Source organism: Bos taurus, chromosome 2, assembly GCF_002263795.3.
Source record: "Bos taurus isolate L1 Dominette 01449 registration number 42190680 breed Hereford chromosome 2, ARS-UCD2.0, whole genome shotgun sequence".
NCBI classification, from domain to species: Eukaryota; Metazoa; Chordata; class Mammalia; order Artiodactyla; family Bovidae; genus Bos; species Bos taurus.
Genome location: NC_037329.1, coordinates 91691189 through 91706189, shown reverse-complemented (window position 1 = coordinate 91706189; position 15001 = coordinate 91691189). Strand labels below are relative to the sequence as shown.

Sequence of the window (15001 nt, the reverse complement as noted above, 5' to 3'; positions counted from 1 at the left end):
TCCCAGGAGTTTCCTTGACTGTGTGTTTTATTGTCCATCCTTGGGGAGAGGCCAAAAAAGAGGAAAGACAGGCAGATACAAGCCTAGCCACTCTAGGTGGAGTAGACTTGATGCTGCTCCACTGTAGGTAACATTTCTATTGAATACAGGAAAATCTTATGTATATTTGTATAAACCTTCTGTATATTTTAAATCCCCTGACATACACATGTAAGAGCCATTCATCAAAAAAGCTGGGTCCTAAATTAATGCTTTGACCATCCTTTTTTATGTATGAAGCTGTCTTACAGAGAAAACAGGTTAAAACTGTTGGAGAATATTTCTCACTGCTGTGTGTGCATGCTAAGTCACTTCAGTCATTGCAACTCCATGGACTTTAGCCTGCCAGGCTCCTCTGTCCATGAAATTCTCCAGGAAGAATACTTGAGTGGGTTGCCATTTCCTCCTCCAGGGTATCTTCCTGACCCAGGGATAGAACCTGTGTCTCTTATATCTCCTACATTGTCTTTGTCAGGCAGGTTCTTTACCACTAGTATCACCTGGGAAGCCCCATCCCTCACTGCTAGTAAGTTACTTTTTAACACTTTGGAAATTTTCAAAAAATATTTTACTAAGTTAGTGGCTAAAACTTCAGAATTGATTATTTTAGTTCGCCACAGTCATCCATGCACCTGTATCATACAATGTTAATGGATTTTCAACTTTATATTAAATCATTTTTAAGTTTCTAGTGGCTGTTGAATCTTCTGAAATTGCTTGTAAAATTTTGTATGTATTTGTATTTTTCTGCAAGAAGTTTCATGGCTTTTATCATATTCTCAATGACATCCACTCCCAACCCAATTCCACCACCACTGAAAAAATAAAAAAGGTTAAAAAAAAACACTCCACTAGAGTACCCATTTCTTGGCATCAAGGAATATTTCCTATCATTTCCCTTTCTGCTCCAGCACTACGGACGCAGCAGATAATTAATAATAAGTATTTGTTTATTTGAACTGATAAATAGATTGACTTTTAATATGTCCTAAATTATCTTCAGGTTTTACTGAAAACATTACCTACCTATCACTCTTCATTTCCACTGAGAGAAGGCGAATTAGGCCTTAACTTGTAGTGGAAAAATTAGGTTTGAGGTTAAAGAAGAATTTCCTAGCTGTTTCATTAAACTTTGAAATAAAGCACTGAACAGTTGTGGATCTCCTTCAGATGATAGCTTTAAAAACTGGATAGATACTATCCAAATGGATTTAATTGAAACAAATGAATAAAAAAGATAGCACTCTATCTAATTCTGTGATTCTACAAAAAGATTGTTCAACATTCTTTTTCATTTGAAATCTATTTGATAATTAGAGAAATTAAAAATTTGAAAGACTAATCCTGATATTTGCATAGTTAAAAAGACACTGAATAACTACTGACCCTTTCCCTGAATTTCTTTGTTGTAACCACCTTATTTTCCTTATTGTAGAAAGGTTGGAGAGAAAAAAAGGGTCATTTAAAGAGGTGGTGAGTTAACTTACAAAACACCCTACCCTAAAGTGTAGAATGTAATTGTAGACTTAGCACAGGCAATATAGCTGGGTTATAGTTTACACTCACCTTGATAGAACATGAAAAGAACAGGATATTCTATCATTGTTTGAAGTTACAGCCACTTTCTGTTAAGATCGTGGCTCTCATAATTTTGAGTCCAGAATTGTGCCTTATCTTCAGAGTATTTCATTCTAAGAATGTGGTTAAGTTGGACCAAAAATAAATTCCTTTGAGGAAAGAGATAATAAAATTCTCTACATTATTCCTTTTTATTTCTTATCCTCATATCCCATATTCATGTACCTACCTTATTGTATAGTGAATTTATGTAAAATGAGCTCAGCCACTATACTCGTTGTATTTGGGAAGATATTTACTCTGAACTATGACTATGTCATGTGCCTTAAGTAAGCATATATCTAAAAATTGAAAAAACTATAACCAAAATTATGTGAAAACCAATTATGCTTTTCCTCAAGGCTAATACTTAGAAGAACTTGGATTTTATTAACTATTACATGACAGTTCACTTACTCATAGAATAAACTTTATTCATCTTTTATTATAATTGAGACCTGAATTTAATATGACTCATTAAACTTTCTTTTTATAAAGAGTTTGGATTCTGACAAGCCCACGGAACCAATAAAAAGATCTCCTCTTCGCCAGGAAACAAACATGGCCAATTTTTCTTATCGCTTCTCCATATACAACTTGAATGGTAAGATGTAATTGAAAATGAAATGTAAAATAGTATGTTAAGTTATATAAGGTGGAAATAATACAGCAACAATTCCAAATAGCTCAATATAAAAACTATATATGCATAACAACTGAGTTCTTATATTTCTTGATTTGTGCATTTTATTACTAATTCAGATTATCAGAGAAAAAAACTAACTGGAATATAACTAGTTTCCTAGTTATTAGTAATTGACAAAGTATATCCTCACATGGAATCCTACAACAAACTTAATTGTGTTATTATATTTGAAGTGGGATAAAGTCCAGTGAAATTACTTGTTGTTAATTTGAAAATCAGCCCTTCTGGCCTTTATTTAATGAACTATACCTAGTGGAGCTGACATTTCAATCTGTAATTTTTTTAGGTCTTAACATTTTTCTTTTTATGCCCTCAGATCTTTAGGTATTAACATCTCTACCAGGGCTATGGTCATATTAACACTTAGAGCCTCTGGTGAAAAATTGCCTGAGGGATGTTGGTTAATAGAACAGTATAAAATTTTTCTATTTTTTTTATCTTTCAACTCATAATTTTATTCTCTATTGATTACCACAAATCTTAAAAGATGGGCTCTTTGCTTCTGAAATTTTCTCTTGGAGTTTAAAATGAACAAAAAACTGTTAGAACTGTGGTATTTGATAGGCTTTATGCCCAATAGGGTGATTTTTTTTTTTTTTTTTTTGCTTTTCCTCCTGCATTTGTTGACTGATTTATAGTAGAATGTGTAAATTCTAATTCATTGTGTTCTGGAAACATTGCAGAAGCTCTGAATCAGGGAGAAACTGTGGATCTGGATGCCCTAATGGCCGATCTTTGCTCAATAGAGCAGGAGCTCAGCAGTATCGGTGCTGGAAATACTAAGCGTCAAATCACAGAAACAAAGGCCACTCAGAAGTTACCCACTAGCCGACATACATCAAAGCATGGCACCTTGAAAGGACTGTCTTCTTCGTCCAATAGGATAACTAAACCGTCTCATGCCAACTACTCCCTGGATGACATCACTGCACAGCTAGAACAGGCCTCCTTGAGCATGGATGAGGCTGCTCAGCAGTCTGTGCTAGAAGATACAAAGCCCTTAGTAACTAATCAGCACAGGAGAACAGCGTCAGCGGGCACAGTGAGTGATGCTGAGGTACGCTCTATTAGTAACTCCTCTCGTTCAAGCATCACTTCTGCAACCTCCAGCATGGACTCTTTGGATATTGATAAAGTAGCACGCCCTCAAGAACTGGATTTGACACATCAGGGGCAGCCAATTACCGAGGTAAGTGGATGAAACTTTCTTCCCTGTTATTTCAGTATTAAGGAGGCAATGGTATTTTTTTCCATCCTGTTCTAATAAACTTTCTTGTTTTTTTCCTACACTTAAAATTTATCAGAAATACCTCTGAGCTAAGTTTTAAAATCAGACTGTAGAAAGAATGTATTACCAGATACAGCAGTGTCACAAAGATGATAAAGAAAAAATTTAGTTTTTTTGGTTTTAGTCTTATGACTATTTGAAGCCCTTAAATTAATGTCAGTTGTATCATATTATTAAGAAGCTTGAAATGTGATTTATATTTGATACTTTATAGAATTAAGATAGCTATTAAGCTGATAATTGCTTTTTAATGTGTTTATTATAAAATGGCCACTTGAGAAAATGGCTCATATCCCCATTATAGTTCTCCTAGATTATAAGTTCTCAGCATTAACTCCATTTTAGTATCAAAGAGTTGATGCAGTGTGGTGGAAAGAACCACTGGACTTGGAGTCAGAAAACTTGGTTCCAAGTGTCACTACCCATTGGTCCTCTATGAGTTATTCAGTCTTGTGAACCTCAGTTTCTCATAAGTAAAGTGGAACTAATTGTACATAGTCTGCCTTCTTCATACTGTGGTTCAGAGTGTCAAAAGTGATATAATAGACATGAACAGATTTAAAAGATGAAGTTTTTCTGATATGATGGCGGTGAGGATAAGGAATGGATTTGTGATGAAATAAGTTTAGCAAAAGCTGAGCTTGATAAAGGAGAATTTTTTAAATTGAGTTTTGTTCATCAAGGGGAAAGCAATTTTGTTATAAGGTAGCAGCAAGAAAAAAGAAAATGGATGGGGCAGAATAAAACCAGCCTTCCGTTCAGTTTATGTCTACAATGCTCTCTAATAGAGTAAAATAATTTGTATTAATCAGAACTAAGTTAAAATCTTACAAAACATTGTTTAAGGACTTGTAGAGAATTCAAAATTTGTATCTGTTACATTGATTTAATTTAGTTGGTCAATTTCTATCAGTCACTAACTCTTGGTATCCACTCATTTACCTAGCTTCACTCTGGGCATTGTAGAGCTCAAAAGAAGCACGAATCATGATAATTTGAAGATAAATTTGAGTTTTGTTGCTTGTAAAGGAAGTTAGCAAATTATATCGAAGAATAAATTTTTGTTTATTTAGTGAGACTTTCCTAAATGGTTTATATTCTGTAGAAAACTGCTTTCTCCATTGTGAAACCTGGGCATTATCTTTAGCACCAGCTCCTTAGCATGTATCACTTACATCTATTAGACTTACCTGTTGGGATATGAGTAATATTTTATTAGAAATGTGCTTTCTTGTTTATTCTGTGTTTTGTATGTTCTTTCTTTTCAATCATATTATTTTGTGTTGGGTCAAGAGGCATGGGGGCAGGTCATGAGCTAATTAAGAATCTTGGTGTATGTTTCCATCTGTAAAATACATTCCTTATAAAAGTTCCCTCAGTAAAAGCACACTCTTTATAAGTAACAGTTGAAGAGCAAATAAAGTAAAAAGTGAAGTCTTCTCCTAGCAAACACTTCACATGGTATCTAGTGGTATCCATGGGCAAGGATGCCAGTGTACAATGATATAATATTTTAAGATAAGACCTAATGTAAAGTTTGGTGAGTAAGCCAGGAAAAAACAAGGAAAGGAGTTAAAGTTTTTTCCATCAGCCTGTTTTTTTGCCTTGCCAAGATGGGTAGAAAAGTGGTTTAACAAATCTGGAACTTGTTTCAGTATACTTTTTTTCTGGATCTAGTCTGTTCTGATTCAAGCCAAGAAAACTGAAGGAGGCTTACTAGATCCCAGCCCCATGTATTAAATTGCCTCCAGACTCAAATACAGTTTTTTACAAAATACTTTAGCTTTTCATGCATGGAGTTAAAGAGTCATGAAGTTCTAAAGAGACTTGTTACCAAAAAAAAGAAAAAACTGCTGCGCATGGCACATGTGCATGCTATATTCTGCTCCCAGGGGAAAGCGCTTTCTACTCTCTTAGCTGATTCTTGGTGTATTTACCTATCATTAAATCTACAGTTATATTGCTGTATCTTGATTTTTTTTTTTTCTTCAGTTGTTTGTGTTACTGACTGACTTCTCACTTTGGAAAATGAGGATATAGCTAATTAGGATATAGCGCTCCTTAGACAGTTCCCCTCTTTTCTCCCCTCCCCTTCCAATTTATTTTGGTTGGGTAACTATTCAGTGTTTATATTATCATGACCTGTATACTTGCAGTTCACTACTGAACTGTATATACTTTCATTACATTCCCTTTTGGGGACATTACCTTTTGCTTTTCCTGGAATTCTTTAAAATTTAAAATAGTTTTTTGTATGCTTATTACTATTTCAACTCTAAACTTTCTCCCAGCTGATTAAATCTTTTATTTGGTTTGAATAAAATTGGTTTTATTAGTTTCATCTTCTTAATATTCTTTTTTGTCTTTTGAAATCTTTAGTATCATCATTCTTAGGTCTTTTCTCTCAGGTGGGTAAGCTGCTCCACGGAAGACTCTTCCAATCCCCTGCATGGAGGGCATGTACTTTGTTGTCAGGGCTTTACAGCCCCTTGGGAAAGAAGGCATGGGGTATGGAATGGTCCTCATCACGACCTTCCATTTAATCGTTCGAGGTCAGGGTTTCTCACCCATTATCACTGTTCACATGCTGGGCCAGATAATTGTTTGTCGTAGGGAGCTCTGCTGTGCATTTGTAGAATGGTTAGCGGCATCCTGGCACCTATCTGCTAGGTGTCAGAACTGAATGTCCTGTGCTGTGCTGTGCTTAGTCGCTCAGTTGTGTCCGACTCTTTGCAACCCCACGGGCTATAGCCTGCCAGGTTCCTCAGTCCATGGGGATTCTCCAGGCGAGAACACTGGAGTGGGTTGCCATGCCCTCCTCCAGGGGGTCTTCCCACCCCAGGGATCAAACCCAGGTCTCCCGCATTGCAGGCAAATAGATGCTCTGCCTTCTGAGCCGCCAGGGAAGCCTGCCATAACTGCATACATCCTTCTAATTATAAAGTCTCCAGACATTGGTACATGTTCCCTGGAGGCAAAATTGCCCCCATTTGAGAATCACTGTGTTAAATAGAAAGGTTTAACAATAGCAGATCTGAGCCTTTTTTTTTTACCCCATGGGAAATAACCTTGGATTTTCCTTTTCCTGGCATTCTTTTACTAGAAACTTGATTAATATAGAATGTATCCAAGTAATATTGTTTATTGTAAATTGACCCTGATTGGTGATTGCATATGGACCAGGAAGACTGTGAGTGAACTCTAGAAGCCTATGAAAAGACACTGTGCTTGATCATGGTGTGCAGTGTGTGACTCTTGTAAGTGAGCATGAACATATGCCTACACCGACTCTGGAATCTACACACATTGGCTTCAAAATGCACGGCTGCTTCCTGTGGAGTGTGAAATTTCCCTAGGCCAGGGTGATGTCTGTGCTTATTCACATGATCTCTTTCTCTTACAATGGTCCATAAAGGTCCCTGGTGGGTTGTGTAAATCCCTTCTGAAGATAGCGTTGTCGCATGCTAGCACATTGTCTTTCTGCAGAACTGAGTGAGCCTGGTGCCAAGCTGTGGTCTCTTGGTCCTATGAATGAATATCAGTCTGAACCTGAGACCACTGCTGGTGGAGGAGAAATCTGGGAATTAACTGCTTTCTCAAATATGCTTTCAGCCAATCCTGCTTTTAGTCCCACCTTCACTTCTGCTGCTTCGCTTTGAGGTTACAAAATGTAAATTGGGGTGCTTCTCTGCTTTTCTCCAGTTTTGACTTAGCATTCAGCTTTCCTTGGGCATGCTGAGTTGTGTACACTCAGCCAGATGCTTCTAGCTTCCAGATTTTTGTCATGTCTTCTCATGAGTTTGTCTTTAACACAACAGCAACAACAAAATCCTTTTTCTTTGTTTTAGCAGGATTTATGGAGGGAGTAGAACTGCCTCATTGGCCATTCATAGTCTCCTTCTCCTGTCTGTAGTCTCTTAGCCGTGGAGTGCCCCAGGGTGCAGGCGTCAGACTGCCCTTCTCTCTGTCTACTCCTTTGGTGATCTTATACACTGACAACTCCCCAGTTTTAATCCCCATCTCATTTATTTAAGGTACACTAACCCCCCTTACATCCTAATCCCTCTATAACAGTGGTTCTCAACTAGAACCTAGTTTGTCCCCCAGGAGACACTCAGAAATGTCTGGAGACATTTTTGGTCATCAGTGATAGAAGGGTGGTACTGATGTCCGGTAAGTAGAGACCAGGGGTGCTGCTAAAATCCTACAATAGCACAGCCCCCACAACAAAATTATCTGACCCAAAATACCATCAAGGTTGAGAAGCCATGTTCAAAAGTCAGTTAGCATCTATCACTCACTGTCAGCAATACGGCAGTAACACCGTGTTGTGCAAAGCTGTCTGTTGACAGTTTCTGATAAAGATCAAGAAAGGACCGGCATTAAACATCTTTAGGTTCAAGGGAATACAGGTTTCTTTAGCCAGTGTCTCTCCCTGAACTCCAGGCTCATGCATCCTCTTTCTAATCAACGCCTGTATTTGGTCATCTGAAAAGTAACTCAGATTTAACTGGTCTAAAACTGAAGTCCCGATCTTTTCTCCCAAACTTATTCCTCCCACAGTCTTCTCCATCTCAGTTAACGGCTATTATGTCCTTCCAGTTTATCAGCAAAATGCTTAGAGTCTTTACCTCCTCTTTGATTCCCCATCCTCCTTCCAATCCAGCAGCCGATTTTGTTGCCCTAACTTCAGAATATATCCAGACTTGATCACTTCCCACCACCTTCACAGCCATCAGACCAACATCGTCTTGAGACACACAACTAGTCTTCTGTGTTCACCATTCCTTTAACAGTCTGTTATCCCCATGGCAGCCCTGAGTGGTCCTATTAAAGGTAAGTCAGATCTTGCCCCTCCTGTTTTCAAACCCAAAGGCTTTGTATCTTACCTGTTTTCAAACCCAAATCCCTGCAGGGCCTTACCAGATGGGCTTTCTATGGCTTGCCCCTACATTCCTTTCTTCCCTCCCTCTCTTGCTCTATCAGTTCTTTGCCAATAGTCAGAGCCTACTTTAGAGCCCTTTTACCTGTCCCCCCACCCCAGCCTGGATACACTTCCTCAGGACAGTACCCCTTTACTGCCTTCAGGAGTTTGCTCACATGTCACTTTTCCAGTGAGGCCTTCTCTGATCACCCTGTTTTAAATGAATTCTTCTTCCTCTGTCCTGTGAGTACTTACCTCCCTTTTCTTAAAAATTTTTTATTTGTTTATCGCTGCACGGGGTCTTCGTTGCTGCGCTTGTCTGTTCTCTAGTTGGAACAAGCAGGGACTACTCTGTTGTGGTGTGTGGACTTCTTGTTGCGGTGATTCAGAGCACAGGCTCTAGGCACAGGGGCTCAGGAGTTGTGGTAGGAGGGCTTGACTGTCCCACGGTGTATGGGATCTTCTCAGACCACAGGCCGAATCTGTGCTCCCTGCCTTGGCAGGTGGATTTCCAGCCACTGGACCACCAAGGAAGCCTGTTATCTCCCTTTTCTGCTTTATTTTTCTGTTTATCACCATTTAGAATAGTATATATTTGACTTTATCTTACTCTAAAAATTTTGCTTGTGTGTCTTTTCCACTTGAATGTAAGCTCCATGAGGAGAGGAATTTTCAAAATTTTTCTATGATTCCTAATGTATCTTTAGCATCTAGAACATTATTTGGCTCAAAAGAGAAGCAGTCAGATATTTGAACAAGCATTTAAATATATGCACGTGTTCAATTTATCTTTGTCTAGAAGTTCTGTACTCTAAAATTATCAGCACTTTTCTTTCAAGATGGTTAGACAGAGTGCTTCAGGTGAAGTAGCATATGAAAATCTGATAGTGAAACTTTTTTTAGACACCTCTAAGTTCTTTAGAGGCAGTAATTATACCTGTTCTAAAGAAACCTAGGACAGAATAGTTACTCTCACTGAAGTTTAGTGACACTAATACCAGTTAGAAAAATCAATTTGAGATTGGTACTATTGCATCTTGGGGATGTGGGTAATCAAACTGCCCATCTGAAAACAAAGTAATTTTATAGCTTTTCTTTCTACCTCCTTGCTCTCTGAAGCCAACGGGGTAGGCATAGTATTATTTCACATCAGGAAGAGTAAGTCTTTTTCTTTTGCCTTTCTTTCTTGACTCTTGTTGAAATACTGTGCTTTCAGGCACTTCACATATGTTATTTCATTTAAGCCTCCAACTGTCCTTTTGGTAGGGGCGTTATTCCAAAGAGGGGATTAAGTAGGTCAAATAACTGGGAAGTCTGTTTTTGAATTCCAAAACTAGAACATTTACCTCCCAGCTTTTATCAGTGTCTTAAAAGTAAAGTGAAGCTGATCATCAAAAATGATTATTTCCTGAATGTTTGATTTAGCATAAAAATATGAGTTTATTCTATGGATAAACATAAAAACGAATTACAGAATTTTAGTATTCTTAAGAAATCCATCAGTAGTGTTCATTTGCTGTTTTTAAATTTAGAATTCATTGTAGCTGAAGTAATAAAGACTATAGCAACGTGAAATAAATGTTACAGTTGACTTACTGGTACTTTTATTCACATTAAAAGATAAAACAATACTTTTTAATAAGATAGCAGTTTGCAAACTTAAATAGTTATTGCATGTTATAAATTTTATATAAAGTAGGGTTTACTGATAAAAAGGTTAGTGCTATAATATACCTGTATATTTATTCTCTGGTGGGATTTAAACTAACAATTCCTCTGAATTTGCAATCTTATACACAAAAATATATTTTTAAAATGAAAATGCTTTTAGAAACATTTACTGAAGCTTATGATAGGTTCAAAAAGTTTGCTGAATCTTTAAGAATATTTGATGATGTATTGTAAATATTTTGATAGGAGAAATTTCTAAATATCTGAGCTACTAAAGCTTTTCAATGTTGTGGTTTTTTTCCCCCCTCATGTATATAGGTTTTGTTTTTTTTTTTTAATGAAATCTCTATGGATACACCAATGTGTTAATAACTTGTGATATGCAACATAGCATATGATAGCTTCAGTGTAATTCCTTTACTTCTTTCACTTTCCAGAACTATTTCAAGAATAAATGTGTGCAGAAATCTTGAGATATTGGAAAGAAAACAGCAGTTGTGTTTGTTGTAATATCAGGTGGCATTGGCCTTGAGGTCCCAAGTTATTCTCAGAAATCAACTTTTTGCTCTGGGATAATAACTAGATGGGAGCTCAGGGCTTTCTGAAATTTTAAGAGGCCTGTGTATCTGAAAGATTGGCGTTACTAGTTATTACAACTACGTTTCTCCTAAAATTCTAATGGCTATGTTGCTGCATCTTACTGAAATTTATCCACATGTACCAACTTGGTGTTTTAATTCTAGATTTCACTGGCCTAGGAAGGTAATAGAAGGGATAGGTACAAACACACCACCCAGTCAACACTGGCATATATGCCCTGATCCTTGTTTTGTGGATTTTAGATACCTGAAAGTGAAAAAGCATTTTTATTTGGGTTTAGGTCTGTTTTGTTTTGTGTTGGGAGCTGGTAAAGAACCTTATACTGCCTATATAATGGCCAGTTAAATATCTAGGAGAGGAATAAAGAGAAGAGGAGGGGAAATAGAAAATAATATCAGCTACTGTGTTATTGCTTATTCTGTGCTGTGCTTATTCTGTGCTGGCTTTATGTATCTTAACACTGAATTTGTACAGAGCCTTGAGAATAGGTACCATTACCACTATTTTACAATGAAAGGAACTAAAGCAGAAAGTGACTAGGTAACTTTCCCGAGGATTTGAACCCAGGCAGTCTGGTTGTAGAGCTCCTACAGCGTTACCTTGCTGCTTCATCATAAAATTGAAGGAGAATCTAGACAAGGCTAGACCAGCCCGTGCATCTCAGATCCAAGCCTAGAGACAGAACCACATGGGCAAAGAGATTTATGTAGTAACATCCCCATCTGGTGGTGTTTTAGTATATTCCTGAATATGTTGTTAAAATTTAACAACTATAAGCTAGCTGTAATCTAAATGAATTGAGGTTTAAATAAAATTCAAATGATGGCTGGTGGTTTCCCATTCTTCTACTAATAATAATGTTATTATTACTCCTTTAGTTTTTATAGTAACATTTGGAGATAAATGCTGTCATTATACCATTTTACACATGAGGAAACAGGTTAAGTAATAAGCCCAGAGTCATATTGCCAGGAAATGACTGAGCTGGGGCTTGAACCCAGGTACTCTGGCCACCCCATTAGGGTCTGGATTCTTAACCGTCATGCTATATTTATTTTTAATATTCGTGAAGAGCACATAACCTCAGTATAAGATGGATGTAAATCTGTTTTATTGAAACATTAATATGCGTTCACAAACCTCCACTTTCTTCCAGTTGTTATCTAAAGTGTTAGCTACCAAAAGAAAATGTTGTATTTTGTAACCACGACTCTGGTTGAAGGTCATTCGTTTCTTGATTATGGCTCATATTTCAGATCACTGCTTTTCTACACATCCTCCCCAACAAGATTCTGGCTCATAAATGGTACACGTTATAGGTTCAGTTCAAGAAAGTAGTGATTCATAACTTACTTTGCTGAGATTTGTGGAGTTTTTGAGAGATTGATAGAGAACGTGATAGCTTTGTAACAAATGAAACTTTTTGAAACTGAGACAGTGTAGAGCAAAGTTTATGTGAGTTGACCTTCACATTCACGTATGTGTTTTAAACACAGATTTTAGATTTATGAAAGTACTGATAAAGACAAGGTAAAACTGGGGACTTCCCTGGTGGTTCAGTGGTTAAGATTTCACCTTCCAGTGCAAGGGGTACAAGTTCAATCCCTGGTCGGGCAGCTAGGATATGCCTCTTAGCCAAAAAAAAAAAAGCAAACAAACATAAAACAAGCAATAGTGTAACAAGTTCAGTAAAGATTTAAAAATTGGTTCCCATTGTCTTTGATACTTCCCATGTGTACATTCATCTTTGGTAAGGATGTGTTGAATTTCAATAACTAATAAGGTTCCATCATACTGTTTAACATGGCATGTAGCCATCTCTTGTTGAACACCTTAGATTATGATTTTTTTTTAACTAGCCAGTAAGCATTTGGAAATATGATGGGAGCTTGTGTGAGACTGAGCCTAGTGAGAATAGATTTATTTTTTAACTTTTTATTTTGAGATAATGTCAAGCTTAGACAAATTTGAAAAAATAGTACAAAGAACTCATGAAAGTCTTACTCATGTTCACTAATTTAACATTTTGCCACATTTACTGTATTATTTTATATATATATGTTTTTTCCCCTGAACTAGTTGAGAGTTGGTTGCATTTTTCATGTCCTTTTAGCTGTTAAGTACTCTATTCGTAAGAGTGAGGATATTGACAATATAGATTTGATAGGCCTCCCATTGATGTGCTGACTGACACAGTGTTATAGAATGTGTTGAGTGAGAAAATATAGAGAGAGGAAAGCAAAATCAGTCTTGGTCTGGCCAAGCCTGTGGCATGAGAGCCAAGAAGAAATAGCTATTCATACATTCCATAAATGCTGGAGTACCTGGACACTGTGTTGGGCTGTAAGGGATAAAACTGTGAACATAATACACGGTGTCTTTATGAGATTATAATTTATTGTATGAGGAGAGGGATGTCAGAACAGACAACCAAAGCAATTTTAGTACAGTAAGGCAAGTACTATAAGAGGAAAGACAGTAACTTTGGTTAAAAAGTCATTGATGACTTTGAGAATGAATTACAGGATGCATTATAACTCAAAGGATGAAGACTTTGGAGAAGAAAGGTGGATGCTAGATTGCAGGGAATTATAAGTGCAAGAGGTACACTGTAGCTGAATTCGGGAAACTTTGCAGTAAAAAGTAGAAAATAATAATTTAACAAGAGGAGGGTACTCAAAAGAATATTTTTCCGTCCTTCCCATCCCCAATAAGCTGGACCAGTTGAGTGTCAGAGACTGGGATATTAGAGGGGGAATGAGTGGGATCTAGGACATGGTGTAGCTTTGGAGGGGAGAAGCAGGTATTAACTCATGGAACTGGAGAGAAGGATGAGAATATGGACATAGCTGTAGGATACCTTTTAGAGATGAAGATTGTCAGGATAGATCCGTGTGGTTTCCTTAGAATGGAGGGAAGTGAGGGCATATGAAGAGGTGAAAGAGTGAAACCAGGAACTTGAAGAACTTGGAAACTACTTAGAACAAGCTTAGAGGGAATGATAGAGAGGAGAGAAGAGAGCGAGTGCTGCCAAACAGCAGTTAAGGCCCATTTGAAGTTCAGAATTATGAATTGGTACTGGACAAGGTATTTCTGGGTAATTCTGCCATAGAGCTCTACTGTCCAGAAGAGTGAGGTTATCTTTAAATTGTAAAGAGCTAGGATCATGAGGTTCTTACCTTTTCTATTTCTGCACAATACAATGAGGTGCATGCAACTTTTCATTACTATTTTGTTTCAACAGTTCATTTCAGTGATCTTTTCTCTTCCTGCATGGTAATGAGAACTGCCCTTTTCCACCTCCTTTACCTATCATTTTCTTCCTGCATTTTCACAGCATGCTATTTCTCTGAGATGTCCCAGCAAGCAGGCCAAGCGTCATATTGACTTCACAGAAGAACAGGCTGAACTGACACCTGTAAGTTCTGTAATCATGTCCGTTGGGACTACTGAAGTATCAGTGAAGAGGAATGCATTCTTTAGAACTCCTGATGGTTAAACCTTGTCATATATCTCAATTTTTTGAATAGAAATTAAACCAGGCTTAAAAAATACATGAGCATATGAACAACCATATGATACAGTACCATTACATATTAATACTCATGGTAAGATTGTGTTGGTGATAGTGTATCTGGTATAGAGAAATTTTGTATTGGAACCTGAACCACATACTTTCTTTTTTGTTCTTAAGCTAAGGGCTTCTGTAAATTTCTCAAAATATTACTAAATTTAACTGTTCTTCAGAATGGGGATATCAAGCATATGACTTCTGTACCAATGCTTAACTGAAACCTAATTTCTTTAAAAATGTTTCCTCTGGTCATTGATTAACGAACCTGGATGTTTTAGAGCTGTGCTGTTCCATGCGGTGACCACTAGCCAGATGAGGCTATTGAATACTCCAAATGTTAATCCAAATGGAGATGCACTATAAAGATAAAAATACATGCTGGACTTCAAAGACTTAGTACAAAAAAATAAATAAAAGATGCTAATATTAGTTTATTTCACCATTTTCTTTTTACTTTTTTAAAAAATGCAGTTACTAGAAAATGTTATATTTGTAGCTCGTATTGTTTTTCCATTAGACAGTGCTGTTTCAGGGTCATCTATGAAGCATTGAAAAAAAAATTCCCACCCCCCCCCCCCAGTT

The 15001-nt window shown here is 37.1% G+C and overlaps 1 protein-coding gene across 6 annotated transcripts in view; it reads left to right on the top strand.

Annotated features, from left to right (window-relative positions):
• The window catches only part of RAPH1 (Ras association (RalGDS/AF-6) and pleckstrin homology domains 1), a 102664-nt gene that overhangs the window by 43812 nt on the left and 43851 nt on the right, over window positions 1-15001 (top strand). For 4 of the 6 annotated variants that reach the window (XM_059878839.1, XM_059878833.1, XM_024981349.2 and 1 more), the window contains exons 3-5: window positions 2155-2260; window positions 3046-3551; window positions 14183-14263. In XM_059878839.1, the coding sequence (XP_059734822.1) occupies window positions 2155-2260; window positions 3046-3551; window positions 14183-14263 (693 nt within the window). The remainder of the gene's footprint in view (window positions 1-2154; window positions 2261-3045; window positions 3552-14182; window positions 14264-15001) is intronic. The other 2 variants (XM_024981344.2, XM_059878845.1) reach the window with 1 other exon arrangement.